The 22,787-nt window shown below is 35.9% G+C and overlaps 2 protein-coding genes across 2 annotated transcripts; one reads left to right on the forward strand and one right to left on the reverse strand.

The window, feature by feature from the left end:
• The first annotated feature begins 1,553 nt into the window (after window positions 1–1,553).
• Window positions 1,554–18,694, forward strand: LOC129793285 (cuticlin-3). The gene is made up of 8 exons (XM_055833118.1): window positions 1,554–2,042; window positions 7,230–7,270; window positions 9,098–9,143; window positions 10,157–10,319; window positions 10,587–10,653; window positions 14,655–14,875; window positions 17,115–17,631; window positions 17,894–18,694. The coding sequence occupies exons 2-8, from the start codon at window positions 7,235–7,237 to the stop codon at window positions 18,089–18,091; spliced, it is 1,248 nt and encodes a 415-aa protein (XP_055689093.1). The 5' UTR covers window positions 1,554–2,042; window positions 7,230–7,234; the 3' UTR covers window positions 18,092–18,694.
• A 41-nt stretch (window positions 18,695–18,735) lies between these two features.
• Window positions 18,736–21,647, reverse strand: LOC129793287 (uncharacterized). The gene is made up of 7 exons (XM_055833119.1): window positions 21,502–21,647; window positions 21,283–21,412; window positions 21,098–21,214; window positions 19,760–19,901; window positions 19,417–19,700; window positions 19,085–19,351; window positions 18,736–19,013 (listed from the first exon to the last, which is right to left on the reverse strand). Exons 1-7 carry the CDS (start codon window positions 21,595–21,597, stop codon window positions 18,811–18,813), a joined length of 1,239 nt encoding a protein of 412 aa, XP_055689094.1. The 5' UTR covers window positions 21,598–21,647; the 3' UTR covers window positions 18,736–18,810.
• Window positions 21,648–22,787: the final 1,140 nt, after the last annotated feature.

A 22,787-nucleotide genomic window follows, 5' to 3' on the forward strand; every position in this document is an offset into this window, starting at 1 on the left:
TTCTCAATAGATATTATAGTGCCTTGCTAAAATAATTTCATTAAATTAACTTTAGCGAACAAAAAAAGCAATTAACCGTTTTACCCCAGGATTTTTGGAACAGGCAAATTTGGAAGGGTTTGGAAAATGGTCTAAAAAAGCATTATCTCATTGAGATAGAGAAAAATCGTCTGAGACAAAGTTGTAGCCCGGAAAATTTCCAATAAGGTAGTTCTCATGGGAAATCTCAGATATTTCCATGGAACTCAGGAAAAATTATCTCCCAAAAATTCACCGGATTACCCCAGTTTCCCCTACCTGACTGTACATTTAAGGGGATAATTCATCCTTTCTGTAAACCATGATATTAAAAAGAAAGAGAATCGATTATCAATATTTCCGAATTTATGAGACGTATCGACAAATAAAATTTCTTTTCAGCATAAATTACTTTTTTTATTTATGATTTACCCCCTGATAATGTATTTAATTTGTATTTAAAATATTGGCTGTGTTAGTTGTATAAAACTATTTTATAACATTCGCTCATTCACACACATCACGTGCCCCAATATAGCACCTTAACCAAAATTCAATCTTTAATCAATACATTCATCAGGCTCTAAAACAATGAAGCAATCATGCAGCTAAAGAATTACAAAAATTCTGCTCCAAAATCTAGGAAGAAACTTTTCATGATCCAGATGGCTTCAGACCATGGAGAAGTTCTTCAAGATCACCGCAGAATCTTATGTGACAAAGGTCCGCCTCAATGCTTCTTCACAATCCAAACGAATTATATTCTTCATTTAGCATAAAACGCGGTGTGGCTGTGTGGGCACTTGAGACGCAGACACTCGCGAGGAACAGGTTTTTGTGTAACTTTTGTTTTCTTTTGATCACTCGCGAAGAAAAAGGTAGGAGAATTACCACCATGGTTTGGGCTCTCAAGTTTGGCGTCGACGCCACAGATCGAGGTATTTTTGTTCTTTTCCCACTCACGGACATTGTCTCTGCATTTTCTGTATCTCTCTGCAGCTCGCTCAAGGTATTCCTGTCTGCCCACCTTTCGTGACGCGATCGCCAAAGAAGTAATAGAGTTTTCATGAAATTGCTCCCACCTAAATATTTCGTTGAAAATTTCATATTATTGAGAGAAACATCCAATCTAAGATTTTCTGTAAGGAATAGAATAGATGGTCGGTAAAGAAAAATCCTGCATTTTGGTCCTAAGATTCTTGGGAGTAACCAAGCCCGGAATTAGATCATTTTAAAAATCTTACGTTAGAAATTTCTCTAATAAAAATTTGTCTGTTATGAATGCTTCCATTAAGGATATGTTAATTATGTCCATCCGATTAGCTCCATTGAAAATCCTTCAAATCCAACGTAGAAAATCTAGCAAAAGGTACCAGATATGTGTTTAAAAGATCCAACGTAAAGAATTAAATGAATTTCATTGAAACTTTCAATCCGCGGGAAGCACCTAAAGTCCGCGATGTGTGTTGGTTTGTTGGATCCCGCGGATGAGTTGGTGTGCGCTGATCGCGATGTGACTCTGCATTTGGTAGCTTGAGCAGTACTGTAGCAGCCAGAGTGTGAGGCGGTTGCGCCCAACGTGATCACGCGCGAGAGTTGCTTTGGAGCCATTTAATCTCAAATTCAAGAAAAAAGGAACAAAGTGACACCCCGAGGACCTTCTGTGGTCCACATGTGTGTGTGTGGGGGAGGAAGTGGCGCCTGATTTTGTGAATTTTCTCGTGAAAGAATGACGCTTGGGGTGGTTAAATAGCTGGCGGTCGCATCTCTCTGGCTCTTTCGACATCGACACCACCAAAAGAAGTTTTTTTTTTTATTTTATTTACATTCAAAACGACCTTTTCCTCACACAAGAAAAGATAAATCTCAGTGGAGTTTTCAGTGCGCTCTCAAGGAGGAGTTTGTGTGCGTGTGGATTAAAGTGCTAGTTTTTTCTTCATCTTTTTTTTACAATCTGTGATACAACTCCCTATGATTTGTTCATTTTAATCATTTCCTAGGATTTATTGGATACGAAAATTGAGGTAATTCATTAGCACTGTGCTGCTAAATGCAGCACTCGAAACACTCGGTTGTGCGAGGTTCAAATTTAACAGCTTAGTTGGAATGAGACTGAAGGTGGCAATTTTTGGAAGAAATATATTTCTTAATATTTCTTAACATCTCCACCGTTGATTTCATGGAATTCCAAATGATTTTTTTTACTTCAATGATGAGAAGATGTGGGAAATAACATTTTGGATATTTCTTTATTTTTTTTTCATTTATTTCGACTGCTTTGAGATATTTCTTAGGTGTTATTATTCTACTTTAAATTAAGCTGTGTTAAGGAATAAACTTTAATTTAAATTATTTCTCGAAAATTCTAGACTTTTTAAAGTTTAGAACCATATTCTTAAGACGAAAGTTACCTCAGATTAAGCCGTAACCATTACACATAATTATTCATACGTTAGCTGAACTAACACTATATATCTAAACTTAAAGTCTTGACGGATATCCTAATATCTGCCAAGGCTATTACAAAATCTTTTAGAAATTTTAGAAAAACTTTTCTGTATGATTCGTCAAAAATCTGTTTTACAAAATAAATGTATTTTTAGCATAACGTCACGCAAGATATATAGTTGCAGCATAACCATCATCACTGAAATGCTGATTCTGCTTTTATAATTAATGTTTCATTACTAAGGCTTCAATATAGAACCCCCGCTGTATTAAGAATTTAGAAATATTAAAAAAAGAAACAGATAAATTTGTAATAATTTTTTTTTGGATAAAATGCTCTATAAGACTTTATGAAAAATATGAAAAATTTCATCATCATCAATATTGTAAGATAACACAGTGCTCAACAACTAGGGATGCACTGAAAAATTTCAACTGAATAAATTCCCTAAAAATTTAAATCACAGCGTAAGAAAAGGAGAGAGAAAATGAGGGGGGTTACAAAAAAAAAAGAAAATGAGAGAAAACGCATTAATCCGCTTTATAAAAATAATCCCAGCTATTGTCCTTGATTCATCACCAAATCCGCGCTCTAAGCTGATGAGACCTTTCCGTCATTTTTCGAGACAATCCCGAAGCGACATATGGTGCGTCTCTTTGCGTAATTTTTGCGAAATGCCGCGACTGAGGTTGGAAAATGGGGACTTGTTGCATAAAAATAACCAATATTGCCACAACGTATACACCAAGAGGGTAAAGAGGAAAGAAGTTGTGAAAAGAAAGATGAAAAGTCAATATTGAAAAATGTCCACGACGCAATGTGAATCAATAATCACACTCAGGAGGTGTCGATGAAGCTCATTGTTGTGAGCATTTTAAATACAAAAGACTTCAATACGCAAGCGACGAACCCACGCTGCTTATAAACATTTGAATATCTCTGTGGAATGTTTTCTTAGGTGTTTTTTTTTTAAATTGTTTTAAAGTGAGTTTATCACAGGTGAGGCCTCATTTCTAATTAAATTCAGATCAATTGCTGGGGAGAATTTTTATTGACACAGCTGCGGTTTGGAGTTTTTGGGGGAACTTTTTGGTGAAACCATGGCGCGTATTTATTCTCAAATGAACTTACGTAAGCCCCACAGATGAGACTTTTATTTTTCCAACACAGAACAGTCTGTGTTGGAAGCCAATTACACTGCGAGTTTTGTAGTTTATTGAGGTAAGAAAAAAACAGCGAGAGAGAATTATGTTAACGCGAGAGGTGGATTGGGTATAACTTGGCAGAAAATTCCATTCAATGCCAAATTCGACATCATCTCACCAGATATTTTCAAGGTGTACGTGCTTTATCTCTTTCATTCTCATTTTTTTCATATCTCCCCATACTTAAAAGCCTTAAAGTTTACTCACATTCAACCAGCAAGCAACTAAAATAACTTATAAATACGAACGATAGAAGAATTCTTATTGACCCGAATTGTGTGCGAATGAATTCCCAATTGCATACAATATATCGAAGACGATCACAAATTCAAATAAAAAAAAACTCTAAAACTCACACGAAAAGTCATATTCCAAGCTATTAGATATTAATTACCATACAATTGATAAGCTTACCTGAGCATAATTGCCACACAGATTCCACACGGCATCTCCTCCTCAGGTAAAAGTATAAATTTATCGATGACGCGACACCATTTATCTTCGCGCGCATATTTAATTTGCAACATTTGCAATGACAAAAAAATAAACTTCCCGCGTATTTATTAAATTAAAAATTCAATTAACAAGGAAGATTTTTTTCTTGTTGGTAAATTTAATTTGCTGAATACAAATTTTTACGAGACTCTGGCATTTTTATGTGGGTGTGCAAATCTTGTGTCCGTTCCACGCAATTAAATGCTTAAAGAGAGTGAATACGCCAAATCCCCGCGCTTTGGAAGCTCTTTTGAAGGTTACGAAGTTTGTCTTATTAAAAAAAAAGTCACTAAAAAGAAAATCAAGAAAGAAAAAAATAAGTTTAGCAATTTTTTGACATTTTTGAGAGTCATTTTAGATAAATGAGGGGTCGGTGTTTGTGGTCTAAAAAGGTCACAAATTTCACAATTTGTTGACTGTCTAATAAGTTTTTAAAATAAATTTTTGAGTTACTTGTTGCTTTGAGAAAAAGATCGTTGTCGTGTTTTGAGTTAGAAATTTCGTTTAAGATTTCTTTCAAATGTACAAAATTCTGCACTTCTCTCCGGTGTATGAAGAAAGTTTTACAAGTCTAAAACAGTACCTAAAATCATATAAAAATTATTTTTATTAATTTTTGAGCAGGTATATGTTTAGAGCAGTTTTTTTACAAAATTGTACCGACATTTCACAAATTACTTCACATATCAAATTTTAAAACTCCTTAAAGGTGTTATAAACTTTCGTTTCATGGTTATATCTGAAGAATTGGCTGAAGAATGTAATATATATAAAAAGAAAAAAAGATTGTAATAAAATTTTGTTTTATTCTGTTGGAGAGGATTTATAAATCAACTTTTTTAAGGTTTTTGAAGATATTTCACTTCTCATTTTTAATTATTATTAATTTAATTCCCATGTTCGGATATAATCTCGTAATCATCGTTACAGCCATAAAATTTTTCCATCATAAACCGCCTCTTTAAAACTTTTAGCAGCCTCCATTATTCTTGGGAAGTTTGTATAATTATAATATTTTGTAATATTTCTTTGTGACTGTCAATTGTAAGTTGTCCAGCATGTTGGGCTGTATTGTGGGAGAAACCGACCCAACAGACCACTCCCTTACATGGAAATGTACGAGACACAGTGAAAGAAAATAATAAGGAATTGATTAAGAAAATCGATCAATGAGGCGAAGAGATTGCTACGGCAGGAATGAATTTGATCATTAACATTTTCTGCAAAATAATAGCATTGAAGACTTTTTAATGGATATTTTCTAGTCTCCCCTAAGAGCGATTTATGCTTGGATTTATGTGCAGAAGATTCCTCTGGAAGGACTTAATGAGGAAAAAGTAATTGATTAAACAATAAGGCAATCAAGCCCAAGTACTTCCTCGTCTCCAGCTGAATTGAGAATTTCTTTGCCAAGAGAATACGACTTGCATGGAATCTCATGAGTCCAAGAAGTTGCTGAGAGCACGGCGACTCACCTGGAAGGTAACGGGACTCAGGTGGAGAGGCCTCCACGAGTCATTGACAGTTCACGTACATTGTTATGGGCGAAATGCAGAGACTCGCTCGCAAAGTTCTCGAGAAGAACTTCTCTTCTGCCTCATACCGCATCCCGCCACACCGTGGGCTCACCGTGGGCAAAGTATCGTCACTAAAGAGATCCAACTCAAGCACATCTCCCCGAGAGAGAAGGTTCTTTCTTCAAAACACACAGATATAAATGCTGAAGACATTGAGGAATTTTCCCATCGTTTCTAAGACAATCGTTAGAATCTTGCGATGTCGAGAGGTCCCTTTAGTTTCATCTTCATGTTTGATTCTAATTACGCGGGAGAGCAATTGCGTGGAGAACAAAAAGATTGCACGGCATTCCGTTAATGGTTTTCTTCTGAGATTGAGAAAAATAGATTCTCTTTAGGGCGAATGATTAACCACAAAACACCAACATCGCTCTCAATTCGACCACAAATGTGGGAAATAGCAAATCCTTTTGCCTCTATATAGTAATCTGTATAAGAAAGAAGGTTGTTATGAAGCAATCTCGATCTCTGTTTTATAGACAGAAAAAAGTTAACACGTTAGATGCTAGTGGATGGTTTTTTGTTTGTTTCCATGTGCAGTTTATAATTTTAGTACCAACTATAATTAATTTTGAACATCATTAATTAATACAAATTTAATTTTATTTGTGTTGGCAAAAACTTCTTAAAAAAAAGAATATCATTAGGGTAATGCTACCTATTATGGAATAATTTTTGCAAATTATATTATATCTTGAAAGATTTTTCCAGAACATTGCATGATTTTGGTTTATTTTAAGGTGAGAGAGAAATTTTTGGAATGGAGTTCTTTGTCAAATTGTAATGTTTGACATTTTGTTCCTAACGTTTGACATTTATATAGTTTTTAACATTTGACGTTCTTATGCGATTGAGATGCTGAAAACATTGAAAAAATCTTTATAATACATATTTTTTTAATTTCATATTGTTTATTTTATCTTGTACTTCTAATCATTATGTTGTTTTATCAGGAATTATTTTTGCGTAAAAAAACTTCAGAAACTTTTTTAATAGATTGTAGCTGACTTTTTAAAGCTTTTTTTAGCAGATACAATTAAATTAAATAAAAAATTAAATTTATAATAATTTATCATCAATAAAACTTATTTTTTCACCAAAAATTCCCAAACTTTTACCATTTTCTTACAAATTACTTTAACATACCCATTGATGGTATCCATGATGGTTTTAAACTTCAAGTGAATGGCCGCCACTGCTGGTGGTCAAAAGAACTCCCGCATGGAGCCTTAAAAAGCTGCCCATTCTCCAATTTCATATCGCGTAGCTTAATACGCGGACTTTTCCTCCAAAGTGACTGTGGATGTGTGCTATGTGCTGCAGAAAGGCCAAATGTCTCATTTCAACTAGAGCTTGCGCGGTTATGCAAAATGAAAGCTCATTTGGTGTTTGTTTTCCATTCGCCACACCCTAGCTTGATTTTTGTAGATCAACCCGATCAAATTGGCACTAATATTGCTCTTTTTTCTCTCTCTTCTATTTCAGCAATTATGGCGCTTAGTTACTATGCTGTATTTCAATTAATTGTAAGTATACGAACGACTTTCCGTATGTCTCCCACTGGGTTTTCCCCATGCATGGGGCTGATGGTTTGGAAAATGCAAGCTTATGGGGTTTTCAGGTATTCGCACGGCAGCAGGATTACTTAATGGGAGCACTTGAAAATGCCTTTAAGAGATAATTACTTACTGTGGCGGTGAAAGATTCAATTACACAAGTACGTGAGACTTTACAACTGCCACGAAAGAGCTTTTTATGCTGTTTTAGATGATGCATCACCGAATTCACGTGATTCTTCTCACCTTGATCAATTCCCATGGAGTTTAATTCTTTTTTTTTTCTCTTTGATAAATTGAAGTGTTTAGAAAAGATTTTTTCTTTGCATTCTGCACCTAAAGAATTCTTCCCATAGATCTTTTTATGTGGCAAGGCAACCATATAAGAATTTATTTGCTTTCTTAATAAATCCCCGCATCAAAGACAAAGAAATTGGCATGGTGCAAAGAAACTGAAAGAGCTAATATTTCATCAAGTAAATCCCATTCACTGCCGCGGAGACTTTTAAGAGCCTCAGCTATGTATGATTATGATGTGTACATATTTGCGATTAGATTGAGGAGAGACGGTGGATTTCATGGGATTTTATGCTGCCCAATCGAGTCGAGCAAATCTCGCTTTTTGCGTTGTATAACATTAAATCGTCATGAGGTGCAAAAGATCCATCAACACCTCAAATGGGACGTGTGCTCAGTAGATTGCAAATTTCTCCTGCATTTCTCTTATTAGCCACCAATGCTAATTTATCTTGTAAACATCCAATAAATTGGACAATTCTCTTGCAATTTTTACTCACAGCAGGAATTTTTTTGGATTCAAATTGTTCTCTGTAGATTTTCTCTGTATTGAAAAGGGGTCTATATCTGGTCGAAAAAAAAATTTGAATATTCGTAATATATTGAAAATGGTCAAACGTTTAAAAAACATTTGGAATACTTAAGAATGTTCATAAACAATAATTCTGAAAAATAATTTAAAAAGATTAAAATCTACGAAAATAAAACAGATTTTGAATATTCAAATTACTCGTTAATAATCGACAATATTCATCGGAATATTCAGAAATATTCAGTCATAATCCGCAAGAATGTTAAAATATTCCCCAGATAAACACCCCTCTGTCTATGAATGTACCATCGCTTTTTTAAGAGTTAATAAAAAGAGTTTTCGGTTGAGTAACATTTGGCTCTTTTTTTCTGCTCTTTCATCAACCGGTCACTTTTCTTTTATACCCTCTTCATTGAACGTCGTGTCTACAAAATGATCTTTTTGTTGTGTAGTCAAATTCGGTCTTGTAATTGCGCTTTTGGTACACCAGAAAGAAAAATTAAAAGCAACTTGCACAATTTTTCAACGAAAGCAAATATACGGGTATTTTATCACACAATTTTTCCCTCACCGCCAGACAATTTATCATTCCTCCTAAACGCAAAAACAAATTTCCCACTTATCCAGTGATGAGAGGTTTTTTTTAAATTGCACAGAGAAAAGCCATAGAGAGGAATAATTTCAAATCACAGCAAAAATGAAAGATGAATAAATTTGCATGAGAACAATGTTTAGGTGATTCTTTGGGCATTTTTTGTCACTCAATTAAACAAAATCTCTCTTCATTCACATTAAGTTTCTTCTTATCTGCATAAGTTTCTCGCCCCCTGAAAAGATCTTCGTGCGGTTATTGTGTCTCATAGAAGGAAATTGTGGGGGGTATCATATGAAATCCCATTAAGCGGCATTTTTTGAGCAATTTCTTCGAGTCACTTTAATCACCTCCTTTTGTGTAACTTTCATTCCAGACAATCGCCACTTTCACACAGACAGCACAACTGCCACCCACAATAAGTAAGTCCATTTTTTTCTTAAACTCCTTTGAAATTGAGAGTTGTGTGTATGCAATTTGGTCAGGCTGACCAAATTGCAGTGAGTGTGTGGAATTGCACGGAAATTTACTGAAATGCATTTTGATACCTCAATCGACCAACGAATTGAATTTACTACCAAAGAGATTGCCATAAAGATCAATTTCTTTGCATGTCGCCTCAATCGTTAGGGGGTATGTTGCTTTGTAAAATATTGTGCATTTCTGGATTATATTCTTTATTCAATTTAATTATGTTTTATTGCATAAAGCATTATGCATTAATGTTTTAATCGTTTTAATGTATGATCTTGTTATCGAAGACCCGTTCAAATTCAATGTTGTTGTAATCCTTCAGGTCTTCCTCATAGTATGTCCGTTGCATTGAGAATGTTCTACCCTTGTGATCAGCCCTTCTGTCTCCTTAATAACAACCTGTCCCAAAATAGGACATGAAATCCTATAAATTCTATACAATTTTCCAGTTATTATGACGACGGACCTTAACTATAAAACAAAGCATCTTTGCTCTAATATAAACCATTACACTTTTCTCTCAAAGCCACACATCCCCGTTCTTTTCCTCCCAGTAGATCATATAAATTGCTCCTGTACCTAAGTACCACGTACAAATTTTACCACAGCTCTGGTATTAGTCTCCACTCTGCAAAATTAGTACCTTTCAGTTGTTCGGTGCTTAAATCATGCAGTTGAGCTCTATGACTGTGAGTCACGGAGTGACCACAAAGATCCACGCTTTTTTCCATAAAGCTTCTCCATAATTTGCAATCAGCGTGACGACGATTCTCTTGGTAAAGTTGAGAGTGAAAAAAAATAAGAAAAAGAGTGGCAACAGAAATATGACGTTGCGGAACTAATTGGTGATTGAAAGGCTTTCATTATGCAGGAGTGAATGGAATACCTGTGTGTAGTTCCCTTTGCCGCATGGTGTATATAAGTTTTTTTTTGCATTAAACCACTTCCTTTCGTCACACAGAGCCTCTCGTGATGGACAGAGAGCCCACAGTGCGGATTCAGTGTCTATCCGGTTCAATGATTATCACAGTCAAAGATCCACCCCTAAACACTGATGGCCTCTTTACGGGCATGATCTACCCCAAGGGACTATCCAAGAACTCAACGTGCCTATCGGAATACAGGTAATGACATCACCCACACATCATAAATCACTTTCAGTCGCATTTTTCTTCGACACTGACTTTGATAAAGAATTTTTAGTACTTTGTTAAAAAAAAAAATTAAAATAAATACTCCTTCAATGCGGGTTCTTCGGCGTGCATTTCCATGGGACAAAAGTGAAAATATAAAAGCGATATAAATTGAAAGTTTAACTGCCTTTTCGCACATTTTGCAGCCATAAATCCATACGTTACCACCAATGAATATTTCTCATTTTTAATTCACAGAAATCACGACGGTCCATTGAAGTACAAACTACCACTGCGAAGCTGCAATACGATGCCACAAGAAAATGTAAGTGTATAAAGTAAGAAGACCTCACTGAATCACAACCTCACTGTGGTTTATTTGCTTTTGTGAAGAAATCAAAAGTTGTCACCTCGGCTAGCATTTAATTTTCCCATAAATGCGTCTATTAGCATTACGACATTTTTTTTTAATGGAACAACTTTAGCTGGAAATATGGTTGGAGTCGGTGTAATTTAAAGCTTGTGTCACCTTTTCGTCGTCTCCAACAACGGTGTGTGGGTGGGCTCTAAAAAGAAGAGTCAGGTGGGTGGGTGATTTGATAAAAATCCCCTCGCAGTGGGATGAATTCAATATAAAATTGTCTTCTCACAGCAAGGTCGATGAATTTTGCAGACCATCTTCAGAATATTTCCATGCAAAAACGGTTAACTTTATAATGGGAAAAGCCGACACACGCAGAATTTTATTTATGGGGGACAATTAAAGAAATTAATTTCTTCAACCAAGCAATTTCCAAAAAAGAGAATTTAAAATGGAGATTGGTTAAGTTAGAAAACTGATGAGATAATGTTTTATTATTTAGAAAGAAAATTGAATTACAGTGGAGCCTCAACTGAAGGATGTTTTGTTTTCCATTTACATTTCTTGATAATTTTTTGCAATTTTTCTTTAATATAATTTTATTTCATAGCTCTCAGTTTCTAAAATTATTTAATTCTCATTGCAGAATTAAAAAAGTTTAAAATCTCACAAAGATCAAGAAAAAATCAAAGAATTTCATAATGGTTAGAATAGAATTAAAATTAAACTTCATCCCAAGGAAAAGGGCAAAATATCCATCAAGATGAATAAACATATATCTATCTATCTACTTTATAGGTAGGGGAGGGCGGGGCTAATAAAGTCACTTAAGGGTTTGAAAAAAGCCTAAAATATCATATTTCCTAGCTAGATAGAACAAAATGACCTGAGAAAGAGTTGTAGGGCAAGAAATATCCTAAAGAATGTAGCTATAATTTTCACTTTAAATATTTGGGAAATATGATATTTTGAGGTTTTTCTAAACCCTTAAGTGACTTTTTTAACCCCGCTCTCCCCTATTGTGCATGTAATGAATTTAATCTTTAACCTGCTGGCCGCCAAGACCTTGGAACTTCCTTAGAGCGCCAAGGTGGGGTCGTTGAACGACCCCAAGAAGGAAGTCGATTTTCTCATAAACTATACAACCGGAAACTGTCGGGATTAGACTCCTTATATAGTCCTCTTGCCCTTTGCATCACAAATTTTCCACCCGGAAACACGCAGAAGAAGATATTAGGGAAAAACTTTTTTCACTCATTTTTCACAATTTCTTCGTGAGAAATTTGCCACGAAGTTGACCGCAACTGCTATCTTTTTTCACTATTTCCCCACATTCCCCTCACTTCCCGCACCGTAATAAATGCCAATATTTCTCGAATATTCTTTATTGTTTTGCACATTTATATGCTTCTAACTATGTTTATGCGATTTATGCTACTTTTTCGCGATATATTTGACACTGAGAAGGTAAACTGAGAAATAAAAACAACCCTTCAACCATATGATTTATGATGTGACTAACTTCATTCTAATAAATTTTCCGCAGCATGGCCGTTACTCCAATTTTTGAATTCCCTTCTTCTACATTTTCCTTAATAACTTTTCTTGTGGTGGACGGATTGAGCTGAAATTTTTACACAACCTCCTCAGATAACCAAGGAACTTATTTCCAAAAGATGGGAACACTAACTTTTATATTTATTAAGTTATAGCACGAAATATAGCGCTGGGGTCGTTCAACGACCCCGCTTGGCGGCCTAGAGGTTAAATTCCAAACAATTTTCCCGAAGAAACATTAACCCTCCATTGTAGCTCTGCTCGCCTCACAAAAGAGATTATTAGACATCCATAAATCATCATTTAGCCTCCTCCTTTGGCAATTTGAGCGATTTTGCACAATTTTAAGGGAGCCTCAGCAATTATCTTGAGTGTAGTCATGAACGATCATGAAGGAAGGGGCTTCCTCCAACGCGACGAAGAACCCGAAAGTGTTACGTGGCACTGAGATTACTTGAGAAATTTGTTAATCTCTGTTTCGGTTTAATTTGCAATTACAACACTGTCTGCAATTCACAATTATTGATGGGAATTCTTCAAGAAATTCATAGACTTTGGCTTTTTTTTCTGTAGGCCTCAATGGCTTCTGTTTTGCTGCTGCTGCAAAAAAAAGTTGCGCGGTGGAGACGCGCATTTCAACTTCTTTTTTTTTATTTTCAATTGAATTCCACAGCAATATTGATGCAATGAAGGTGGTCAGATTTTCAATGCCACGATCAATGGTCACTGATAGTGCAAAATGGAAAGGTGTTTGTGCGTTGGAAAAGCCAGTTTGATAATTTCGTCTATGTTCCCTTTCCTCGCATATTCATCTCACTCTGGCACACTGAAAATGTCCCATCTCACGTTACGGAGAAGAAAGTGAAATTTCTTGCGCGATCTCAACATGCGGAAAGATGCCCATTAAGCTGTACGTTGCATATCTTTCAAATGAATATGATCGTGATGATATCATTTAAATATACAACTTACACACATACCCCACCTCGCGATCGAGCTGATCTTCATGGAAAGATTAAACCTTGAGAAGTAATGTTTATATGTTCCCTGAATCAACTCAATATATACAAGCATTGAATGAAGCAGTGATCATGGAAGTTTTAGAGAAGCTAGATTACAGGCAGAACAATTCTTTTTCTTTTTTTTTTTTCTTTACGAGCTCAGGAAGTCCCGCAACGGTTAATCTTAAGAATATTAATGCTTCTTCTTATAATGTTGTCTTATGCTTCCTCACCCCAGAAACTTCCTCACTGCGTCCGGCAAATGTTTTTTTTTTAAATTTAATTTTCTAACATTGCTGTGAAATACATTTTAATTGCAAATACATGAAAATTTTATAGTCACGTGCTAAAGAGCAACACCGGCGACAATGTGCTGTGTGTGTGCAAATCCCTCATGCAGAACTGAAATGTTTAACTTTAAAGTGAAATAGAGACATACAGAAAAAAATCATTAATTATTTGCAAAAGACTTTATTTAATTATATAGCCACTTTAGGTGGAATAGCTGCGTTAAAATGTGAACAATGCCACTTTGCAATTAAAGTGCGTCAAATAAAAATATCTGCTATGTAGTCAAGGTTGACGTCCATTTGTGCGATCACGAGGGAAGATCCCAAAGGTGAATAGGTAATTTATGCAAATTCCCAATCAGCCTTGGACACATGAAGATGAGCGTCAATTGTTTGACACTGTGAGATCGAGCGATCTTCGCACAATTTAGACAATTTATCATACAATCTCCCATCTACCACCCACCTACACGGCGCAAAATGTTCCCAGATTTTGCATAACAGTTCTTCTTTCGCTGATTGACGGATTCGTGGGAGCTTTATGGTCACGCAGCTTATTAGGGGTCAGGGAAATTTTAGAAAAGTTCCATGTGGGTCTGTGAAATTTATTTTGAAAGTCTTTCATTTATTATTATTGTAAAATTCCTGGACTGGCTTAGTCCGTTTCTTAAGTTAAGTTTATGTTTAATAGCAAACTTTAGTTTTTTTTATGATCAAACTTTTAAGGATTAAAAAATACATTTGGCCCTAATTCAGCCTGACCTAATCCTAAAACCTTCAAGGTCTGATCATAAAAGACTAGAGCCTTGCTTAAAAAAAAGTTAGGCGAAGCTTAAAAACTCCCAATCTTACTTTAAAAAAATTAAACCAGCTAAGACAATAGACTAGCAAAAGCTTCTCAATAATTTCTTGTCATTCACTTAAACAGAAAAATAATAGATATTTAAATTTTTCGTGAAATTTTAAATCCATTTACAAAAAGTTTACAAAGCACTGCGATATTTTCACCCAATAAGGGGCCCCTATTAATTCTACCTTTGTGCACAAAGTTCTTAAGTGTCTTTGAACTTGGCAAGTTCTCATCTATCTTTCTTTCTCTCTCTCTTACTCTTTCTAGGATGACGGTGGTATTGAGTTCTTCAATACCATTGTGCTGCAGCCGCATTTGAAATTGGTCACCGACCTGGGACGAGGGTACCATGTCCGCTGTCGCTACAAGAGCAGAGAAGCTGCCACAAAGCCCACAATTGCAGCCAAATTGGCCAATCCTCAGGCTTATTCTAGCGATGAGATTGCCGATCGTAGTCAATACGCCCGATCTCTGGACAATGGGGATGAGTAAGTTGTTTTTTTTTTTGTATTTGACTCCAAGAAGTTTATTTGAATTGGAAATGCGAATGATCTCAGGTTTGAAGCATGAAATGTTGGAAATTCCCCCATCCATTTAAATGGTCTGACTTTTTACATTTCATTTTGCGATCTTTCAATCACGATCATATTTTATTAGAGAGAGATCATATTTTCGTTTTTTTTCTGGAGATTTATTTTTATCAATTTTTCCAATTTGTTGTTCATATTAGAAAATATAAGGTATATAAATATAAATATAAATGCAAAGTAAAATATAACGGTAAAATATAAATATATATAGCTGCATGGTACAGATTAAGGAGAAAAGGGAATGTACATGGTAAGTTTCACTTACGGGCTGTGATTCTTCCTTCAGAAGCCAAGTTAAATATATGTAAATGCAAAGTCTAATAGATAGCTGCAGAGTATGGATTAATCAGAAAAGGGAATGTACTGGTAAGTTTCACTTACGGGCTGTGATTCTTCCTTCAGAGGTCAGTCTAAGTGTGATATTTGATATAAGTTTGGTGGTGCAAACTCTGGGGGAAGGCTAACTCGCGCATTGGCTGTGATTCGTGGCGCGAGTCATCCTTCCCCAGAGTTTGCACCACCAAACTTATATCAAATATCACACTTAGACTGACCTCTGAAGGAAGAATCACAGCCCGTAAGTGAAACTTACCAGTACATTCCCTTTTCTGATTAATCCATACTCTGCAGCTATCTATTAGACTTTGCATTTACATATATTTAACTTGGCTTCTGAAGGAAGAATCACAGCCCGTAAGTGAAACTTACCATGTACATTCCCTTTTCTCCTTAATCTGTACCATGCAGCTATATATATTTATATTTTACCGTTATATTTTACTTTGCATTTATATTTATATTTATATACCTTATATATAAGGCGCCCCGCTTCGCGGGGCGCCAAATAGTTAGCGTACTAATTAAACGTGCAACTATATATATATTTATATTTTACCGTTATATTTTACTTTACATTTATATTTATATACTTTATATATAAGACGCCCCGCTTCGCGGGGCGCCTAAGAATTTGCGTATTAATTAAATAAAATATTAAAACCCTTATATCTCCTGAACGGGTACATAGATTTTCTTAAATGACCTATCATTGGAAAGGTATTGACCTCAGCTATAACATACTGAAATTTTAACGAAATGCATAGTACAGTTTTTAAGATATTTAGACTTAAAAATTTTGGATATGCAAAATGTTGACTTTAGCGCCTCTTGCGGTCATTTCTCGAAATTGCAATGTTCTAGACATTTGTAGGGCTTCACGAAATCTTTTATTTGCGCTTGAGTTGATCAAAATCGGACCTGTAGAATCCGAGATATTACATGCTAACTTTGGAAGGCTATATCTCAAGAACGGCGACATAGATTTTCTTCATTTTTGGCATGGAGCTAGATAATATAGTCAGCTAAAACATATGAAAATTTGAAGAAAATGCATCGTGTAGTTTTCGAGATATTCATCGAAAACTCATCGAAAATTTTGTTTTTGATTTTTGACCCCCTAGCGGTCGTTTTTGAAACTTCTGATGTTCTAGAGAGTTGTAGGGTTTGTTGAGAGCTTTCATTTGACCCCGGGTTGATTAAAATCGGTCAAGCCGTTCAAGAGTTATGGCCGATTTTCGATAAAAATTTGTGGCCGCCATATTGGCTAAACGGCTTGACCGATCTTCGAAAATTAAGCATCGTTGGAAAGGTCTTGATGGGCCCTACAACATATCAAAATTTCAGACCTCTAGCTATAATAGGGCCTGAGATATAGCGAAAACAATATTTAGGGGTGTTCCAAAATGGCGGATGGAGGGGTGGGGGGGTGGATTTGACCTCACCATCAGACGACATCAGGTCGATATACTAACTTTGCCTTTTACCGCAAGTCTCTATCTATTACCGTTCTCTTGTAATTAAGCGTTGTACTACGGACGGCCGGACGGACGGACGGACGGCCGGAAAAAATTTTTTTTGACATACGTTTTTTGGAATGTGGGGACCCTAATTCGTGCTCATCCCGAGTTTGAGCCCGATCTGAAGACTTTGCATTTTAGGTGGTACACAGAAGCTGTGCTATTCTTTTCTTCGAAAGAATCACAGCTAAAAAATTGGCGTGCATAAAATAAATTTGATTAGATCAAAAGTTCAGGTCAATTTTTTTAAAAACATTTTTTTAAAAATATTTCAAACTCAGTTCTAGGAATGAAATCCCTATGCCTGGCTGCCATATGAAGATATTTTCTGGAGGTAGCATAGCTGAGAATGTGAAGATCGGCGATCCTCTTACGTTGATCGTCAACATTGATCGTCAGGATGTTTATGGGCTGCACGTAACAGATTGTCTTGTCAGAGATGGTCTAGGCTGGGGTGAACAGCGCCTCGTTGGCACAGATGGCTGTCCTACGGATGGGGAAATCATGGGACCATTTGAGTACTCTTCCGATCGTGCAAGTGCCAAAGTCACCTTCCCAGCTCACAAATTCCCTTACACTGCTTCAGTCTACTACCAGTGCAACGTCCGTCTTTGTGCTCTTGTTGATCCTGAATGCCAACAAGCTCCAACCTGTAGTTCAAGGAGACCCAAACGACAAACCGACGGGAAGGTGGAGGAAGATGAAGGTCATCCGGCAACGATTGAAGTCTACTCTGGACTGTACGTTAATGAGAACGCCGAAGTGATTGACGGAGATGACGAAGTCCTCAAGGAAAAGGTAAAATCTTCAGAATTAAGCTGCTATAAAGGCAAACTTTTGAAGTATTCTGATCTGTAAGAGACTGCTTTGGAGAAATATGCTAAAACTAAGTTACTTGTAAGCAAACTTCTCTGAAGAAAGGCACTCTGAAGCAAACTGTTTTGAACTGAGCTGATTTGTCAAGTTACTCTTAAAGCAAGCTAATTAAAAAAAGATTAATTTTGAGTTCCTTAACCACACTGAATTAAAACTAAATCATTCTGCTTTACTTACTTTTCAGACGCCCGATGATGCCATTTGCGTATCGCAACGAAACTTCGCAATCGCCATTGCTGTTGCTGGTTTGATTCTCATGCTAGCCGTTATCGCTGCTGTGCTCATTATCATGGCACGTCGACGCGGAAAGACGATTTCCAATTCGGGCAGCTCTATCTACAGCGGTCCCTACACGAATACAGCCTTCTCGCACAGCAGCTAAAGGCTGTGCCGTTCAGGTGCCAAGAAAGACTCCACACAGCAACGAATTCTAGATCCGAAGTAGATCAACAGAGTCACTTAGTGATAACCCCCCAATTAGCTTCTAGGTCTCATTTTAAGTCCTATAAATAAGGCTGATGTTACTTAGCAATTCCCAAACAGTCAGAAACTTCGCGGAATTGCTTCCTAATGTCGCAGAGATTTTCCATGGGGGATGAAAGGGCGCGTGGTTGTCATCTCTTTCCCCATGAAAATCTCCAATTTAAAACTCTACGTTTAGCAACTAATCGGTGGTGGACCCTCTATTCGATCTTCTCTCATTGTAAATTAACATCTCGGAAGCTCCATCGTGGATGTGAATGGATTGTTTCACAGAATTGTTACGTACCAAGGGTATGAAAACACTTCTCTGGAACTCTCTATGGGGGCTCCCGAGAGCACACACATGATGTGTTTAGTCTCCTTTTAAAATAAGAGATATACTAAGCGAAGATCAATGTAACGACTCTCGTCAAATTAATTTATACAAGTAAGCTGTACGACATTGTAAAACGATGAATAATGCAATAATTTGAATAAAATTGTCCTTAATATTTTTAAAAAATAACCATTTCTGGATTTCTTCTCTGTTTTTAAAGGTTTCTTAAGGAAGGCTTTAGATTTTTTTGTGATTTTTCTTTAATTGTTCTTAAATCCTTCTTACAATAATTGTGAAAGTCTTCAACAAAATTGGCCATCGTTGTAGCATTCCAATTCTTCAATCTCTTCATGAGGCTTTTCGAGACTTATTTGATTACCATTTTCATCAATGCAGTAACATAAACCCCTCCGGCAGTGCAGGCTCGGGTAGTTCCCATTAGGACAACAAATTGGAATCTCCAAAGCTTTCTTCTGCTTTAGCAAAAGCTCAACTCTGGCACAGTCTATATAAAAAAAACAAAAAAAAATCAGTTTAAAACTGAATTTTAATAATTTTAAACTAAAAAAAACTTACTGCAAGTCATATTTTCTGCTTCAGTGGAGTTTTTAGTTGCTGCGTAGTTCTGAATTGGCTCCCCAAATTTATCAGCACAGAATTTGTAGGTATCATTTTGTTGAATCCTCGCATAATAACCATCTGGTTGACAAATCTCCGGAAGTTTTGTCTCGTTAGCCGAGTAAAGTCCCATCTTAGCCATTGTGTACAGTTTTTGAACTAAGACTGTCTTCGTTTCCTCGCAACTTCGTACGTAGGTTTCATTTCCGTATCCCGATTCGTTAACTGAAAGAAATTTTTGTCAATTAAATGTTTTGAAAAGCTTAGATTGGGAATGAAAGAAAACGTACAACATGGAAGGGTCTGTAGTCCATGCAGTGTTATGTTAACGACGCCCGAAGTGGGAAAGCCCGAATGGATATCAACGCATAGGCACCGATCTCCAATACACTGCAGTCGATCATATGATCCCATTTCGTCGCATCTAACAAAAGGAATCCTCATATCAGTTCCTAAGACCCGCTCGAGGGCAGCTTCCTTTCGGGAACATTCACATTTCATCACATTCTCAATTCCACGAAAATTCAACGATTCTCCGAAGATCCTTTCGCCAGCTTTGTCAACGCAGTAACATCTGCAAGGAAGCTTGAGCATTCAAAATTGATCTCAAAGTGTCTTTGAAAAGATTCTTACATTTGTCCAGGGATGCATTTTATTGGAGCAAAATCTCCATCTTCATCGCAGAGAATTCTCTGCATTAAATGTCCGATTAAACCGGTGTTTTCTCTGTTATTGTCGTATGAAATTTGCTCAATCATACAGCTTGTTGCAGTTACTGAAAAGAGAGATTGAAGTTCGCATAAAACTTATGCAGTATCCAGGTTTATAAAATGCAGTTAAATAGCGGAAACTGTAAACAGAACTTACGAAAAATACGATTTTTAATGAAAAAGAAAGATGAGCATTAAGAATGCAAAAATTAAAAAGAAAATTGTGTGTGTAACAAAGGTAGAAAATACGTTAAAACGATAAAATTGATACCAATTGCCTAGCCAAAATTATTCCCTAATTGAATACTTTTTGAAAAGCTTTAGAAAGCTTTTAAAAGTTCCATAAGATTGTTAGATTATATATTTATTGCGTAAGATTCAAAAGTGAAATGTACTCGTAAGCTGACCAAGCTTACGAGAGCTGTGTTTCTTTCAGTGTACCAATTTTGTGAGAGCAAACGAGAACGCGAATTAATTTAAATACGAGAAAGTCGGGAAAAGTAGAAAAGTCATACCCTAAGAAATCTTAAGAAGGCCATATCTCGAGAACGAATCCATAGATTTTCATAAATTTTTTTTGTTTGAAAGGTCTTGAAGTCAGCTATAACATATCGAAAAATGAAGAAAAAAATATGTCGTCATTTTCGAGATATTCATCGAAAACTAATCGAAAATTTTGTTTTTGATTTTTGGCCCCCTAGCGGTCACTTTTGAAACTTCGGATGTTCTAGAGAGTTGTAGGGTTTGTTGAGAGCTTTCATTTGAGCCCGGGTTGATCAAAATCGGTCAAGCCGTTTTCGAGTTATGGTCGATTTTCGATGAAAAATTGTGGTGGCCATATTGACTAAATGGCTTGACCGATTTTCGAAAATGAGGTATTGTTGGAAAGCTCTTGATGGCCCCTACAACATATCAAAATTTCAGATTTTTAGCTATTACAGGGGCTGAGATATAGCGAAAACAAAATTTTGAGGTTATTCAAAATGGCGGACGGAGGGTAGGGGGGTGGATTTGACATCATAATCGGATGTCTTCCGGTCGATATTTAAACTCTGCCGTTTACCGCAAGTCTCTATCTATTACCGTTCTCTTGAAATATAACGATAGGTTCCGGCCGGAAAAAAAATTTTTTTGGCGCATACGTTTTTTGGAATGTAGGGACCCTAATTCGTGCTCATCCCAAGTTTGAGCCCGATCTGACGACTTTCGATTTTGCTCGGTACACAAAAGTTGTGTCTGAAAGAAACAGCTAAAAACTCACTAATTTGGCATGTTGGATGCTCCTCTTCTTCTTCCAGGGTGCAATTTAATCCAGGTCCACACCTTGCAAGAGGAATTGCAGCACCTGGAGAGCCGATAGTGCAGTCACTGTCCAACTCTAAAAAAGATTAATTTTTTTGTCTCTCACTCAGAAAAATTCAAATAAATTCCATATTTCCACTCTACCAAGATCCTCAATACATGTCTCGCAGCATCCGCAGGGAACTGGTGATGGGAAGAGGCGTCCACTGTGCGTGGAATTTTTTGCTCTACACGGAAGAGCAATAACCGGACATCCATTCTCCTCCCTGTAGGTCTAAATGAGAAAGCTCACATATGAGGTTTGAAATTGAATTAACTCCCCAATACACATGTGTTCTATATATGATCATAAGTTCCATTTACCCGACAGAATGCATCTGTGCAAACCAAATTATCCACCGCGGCAGAACAACCGCACAAAAACAGGACAACCACGAGAAAAATTGACTTTCGTCCCATTTTTTGGGTCACAGCAAATGCTTCTCAATCATCATCAAATTGTTGACTGCGAAGTATTGCCACTTCCTCGTATTTTCACGTCATCTTTATCGCTTAAATTGAAGTTATTCGGGGGAAGTGATAAGATACGTTTGCACTACAATCATTCACAATAAGATATCTCCAGTGAGGAAGAAAAAAATTGAATCTATTTTTGAGATATTCTAAAACGCATTTATTCGGAATTATATTTATTATGGTCCTTTTTTTATTGGTTAATGTATTATTTTACGGGAAATTTTTAAAATTTTTTATTCAATTTTATTCTAATTTAGGGAATAGTCGGAACAGTGGACCAAATATGATTCTGATTGGTTTTCCTGAAAAGAAGTTCTTAATAATTTAATTTTCATTACACATAAATGTTTGTGCCCCATGCAAAAATAGTCTAATGCTAGAATTCAAAATAATCATTGATAAATTATTTTGATCTTAAGACATTAATTATAGGTATATATTGTAGGTGCGGTAAGTGCCAGTTTTATACCTATATTTTTTTTAACTTATAATTCAATTTTTTTTGCTAACGCATCGAATTTCGTCACATTAAAAGCTCTTCGCTGAAAAATAAATTAGCTTTTTAATTTGTACTGTTGAAGTGGTCCTTTGAAGTCCTTTTGAAATAATTCGCGGTCAGTGAAGCGAAATAAGTGTCCATCGATGAGAAACTGAACTCCCACGAGAGAATGTTCAATTTAGTAGCTCGTATTTAAAGCTTTCCTGTATATAGCGGCTACGTTATATATTTGGTACAATTTAGCTTTATTGCGCTATGAAAAATTTATTTATTTTATCTTTATAAGTAAATCATCTTAAAGCACTTTTAAATACAGGGGGTGGCAGTGCTTTGTTAATTTAAATTACGATACACAGGCATAAAACCTTTAAAAGACCTTATTTTCTTATTATAAGTCCCACAACTACCTAAAGCTATAAAGCTTTCTAGATCGACATTAAAGTTCTTGAAAAGTATAAAATAAAAAAAAGAAGAAATTGTAAGGAAAAATAAAAAACTTTAAATATAATAAGACAAAATAAAAAAAGAAAAAAAAATGTTGCCTGAATTTATGACTTAAAATAATCTCTTTAATTTTTTTAAAAATGAGAGATTTTTTTTCTATAAAATGTAGAATGTCATATGAAAAGTTCTC

This window comes from Lutzomyia longipalpis, chromosome 3, assembly GCF_024334085.1.
Source record: "Lutzomyia longipalpis isolate SR_M1_2022 chromosome 3, ASM2433408v1".
NCBI lineage: Eukaryota > Metazoa > Arthropoda > Insecta > Diptera > Psychodidae > Lutzomyia > Lutzomyia longipalpis.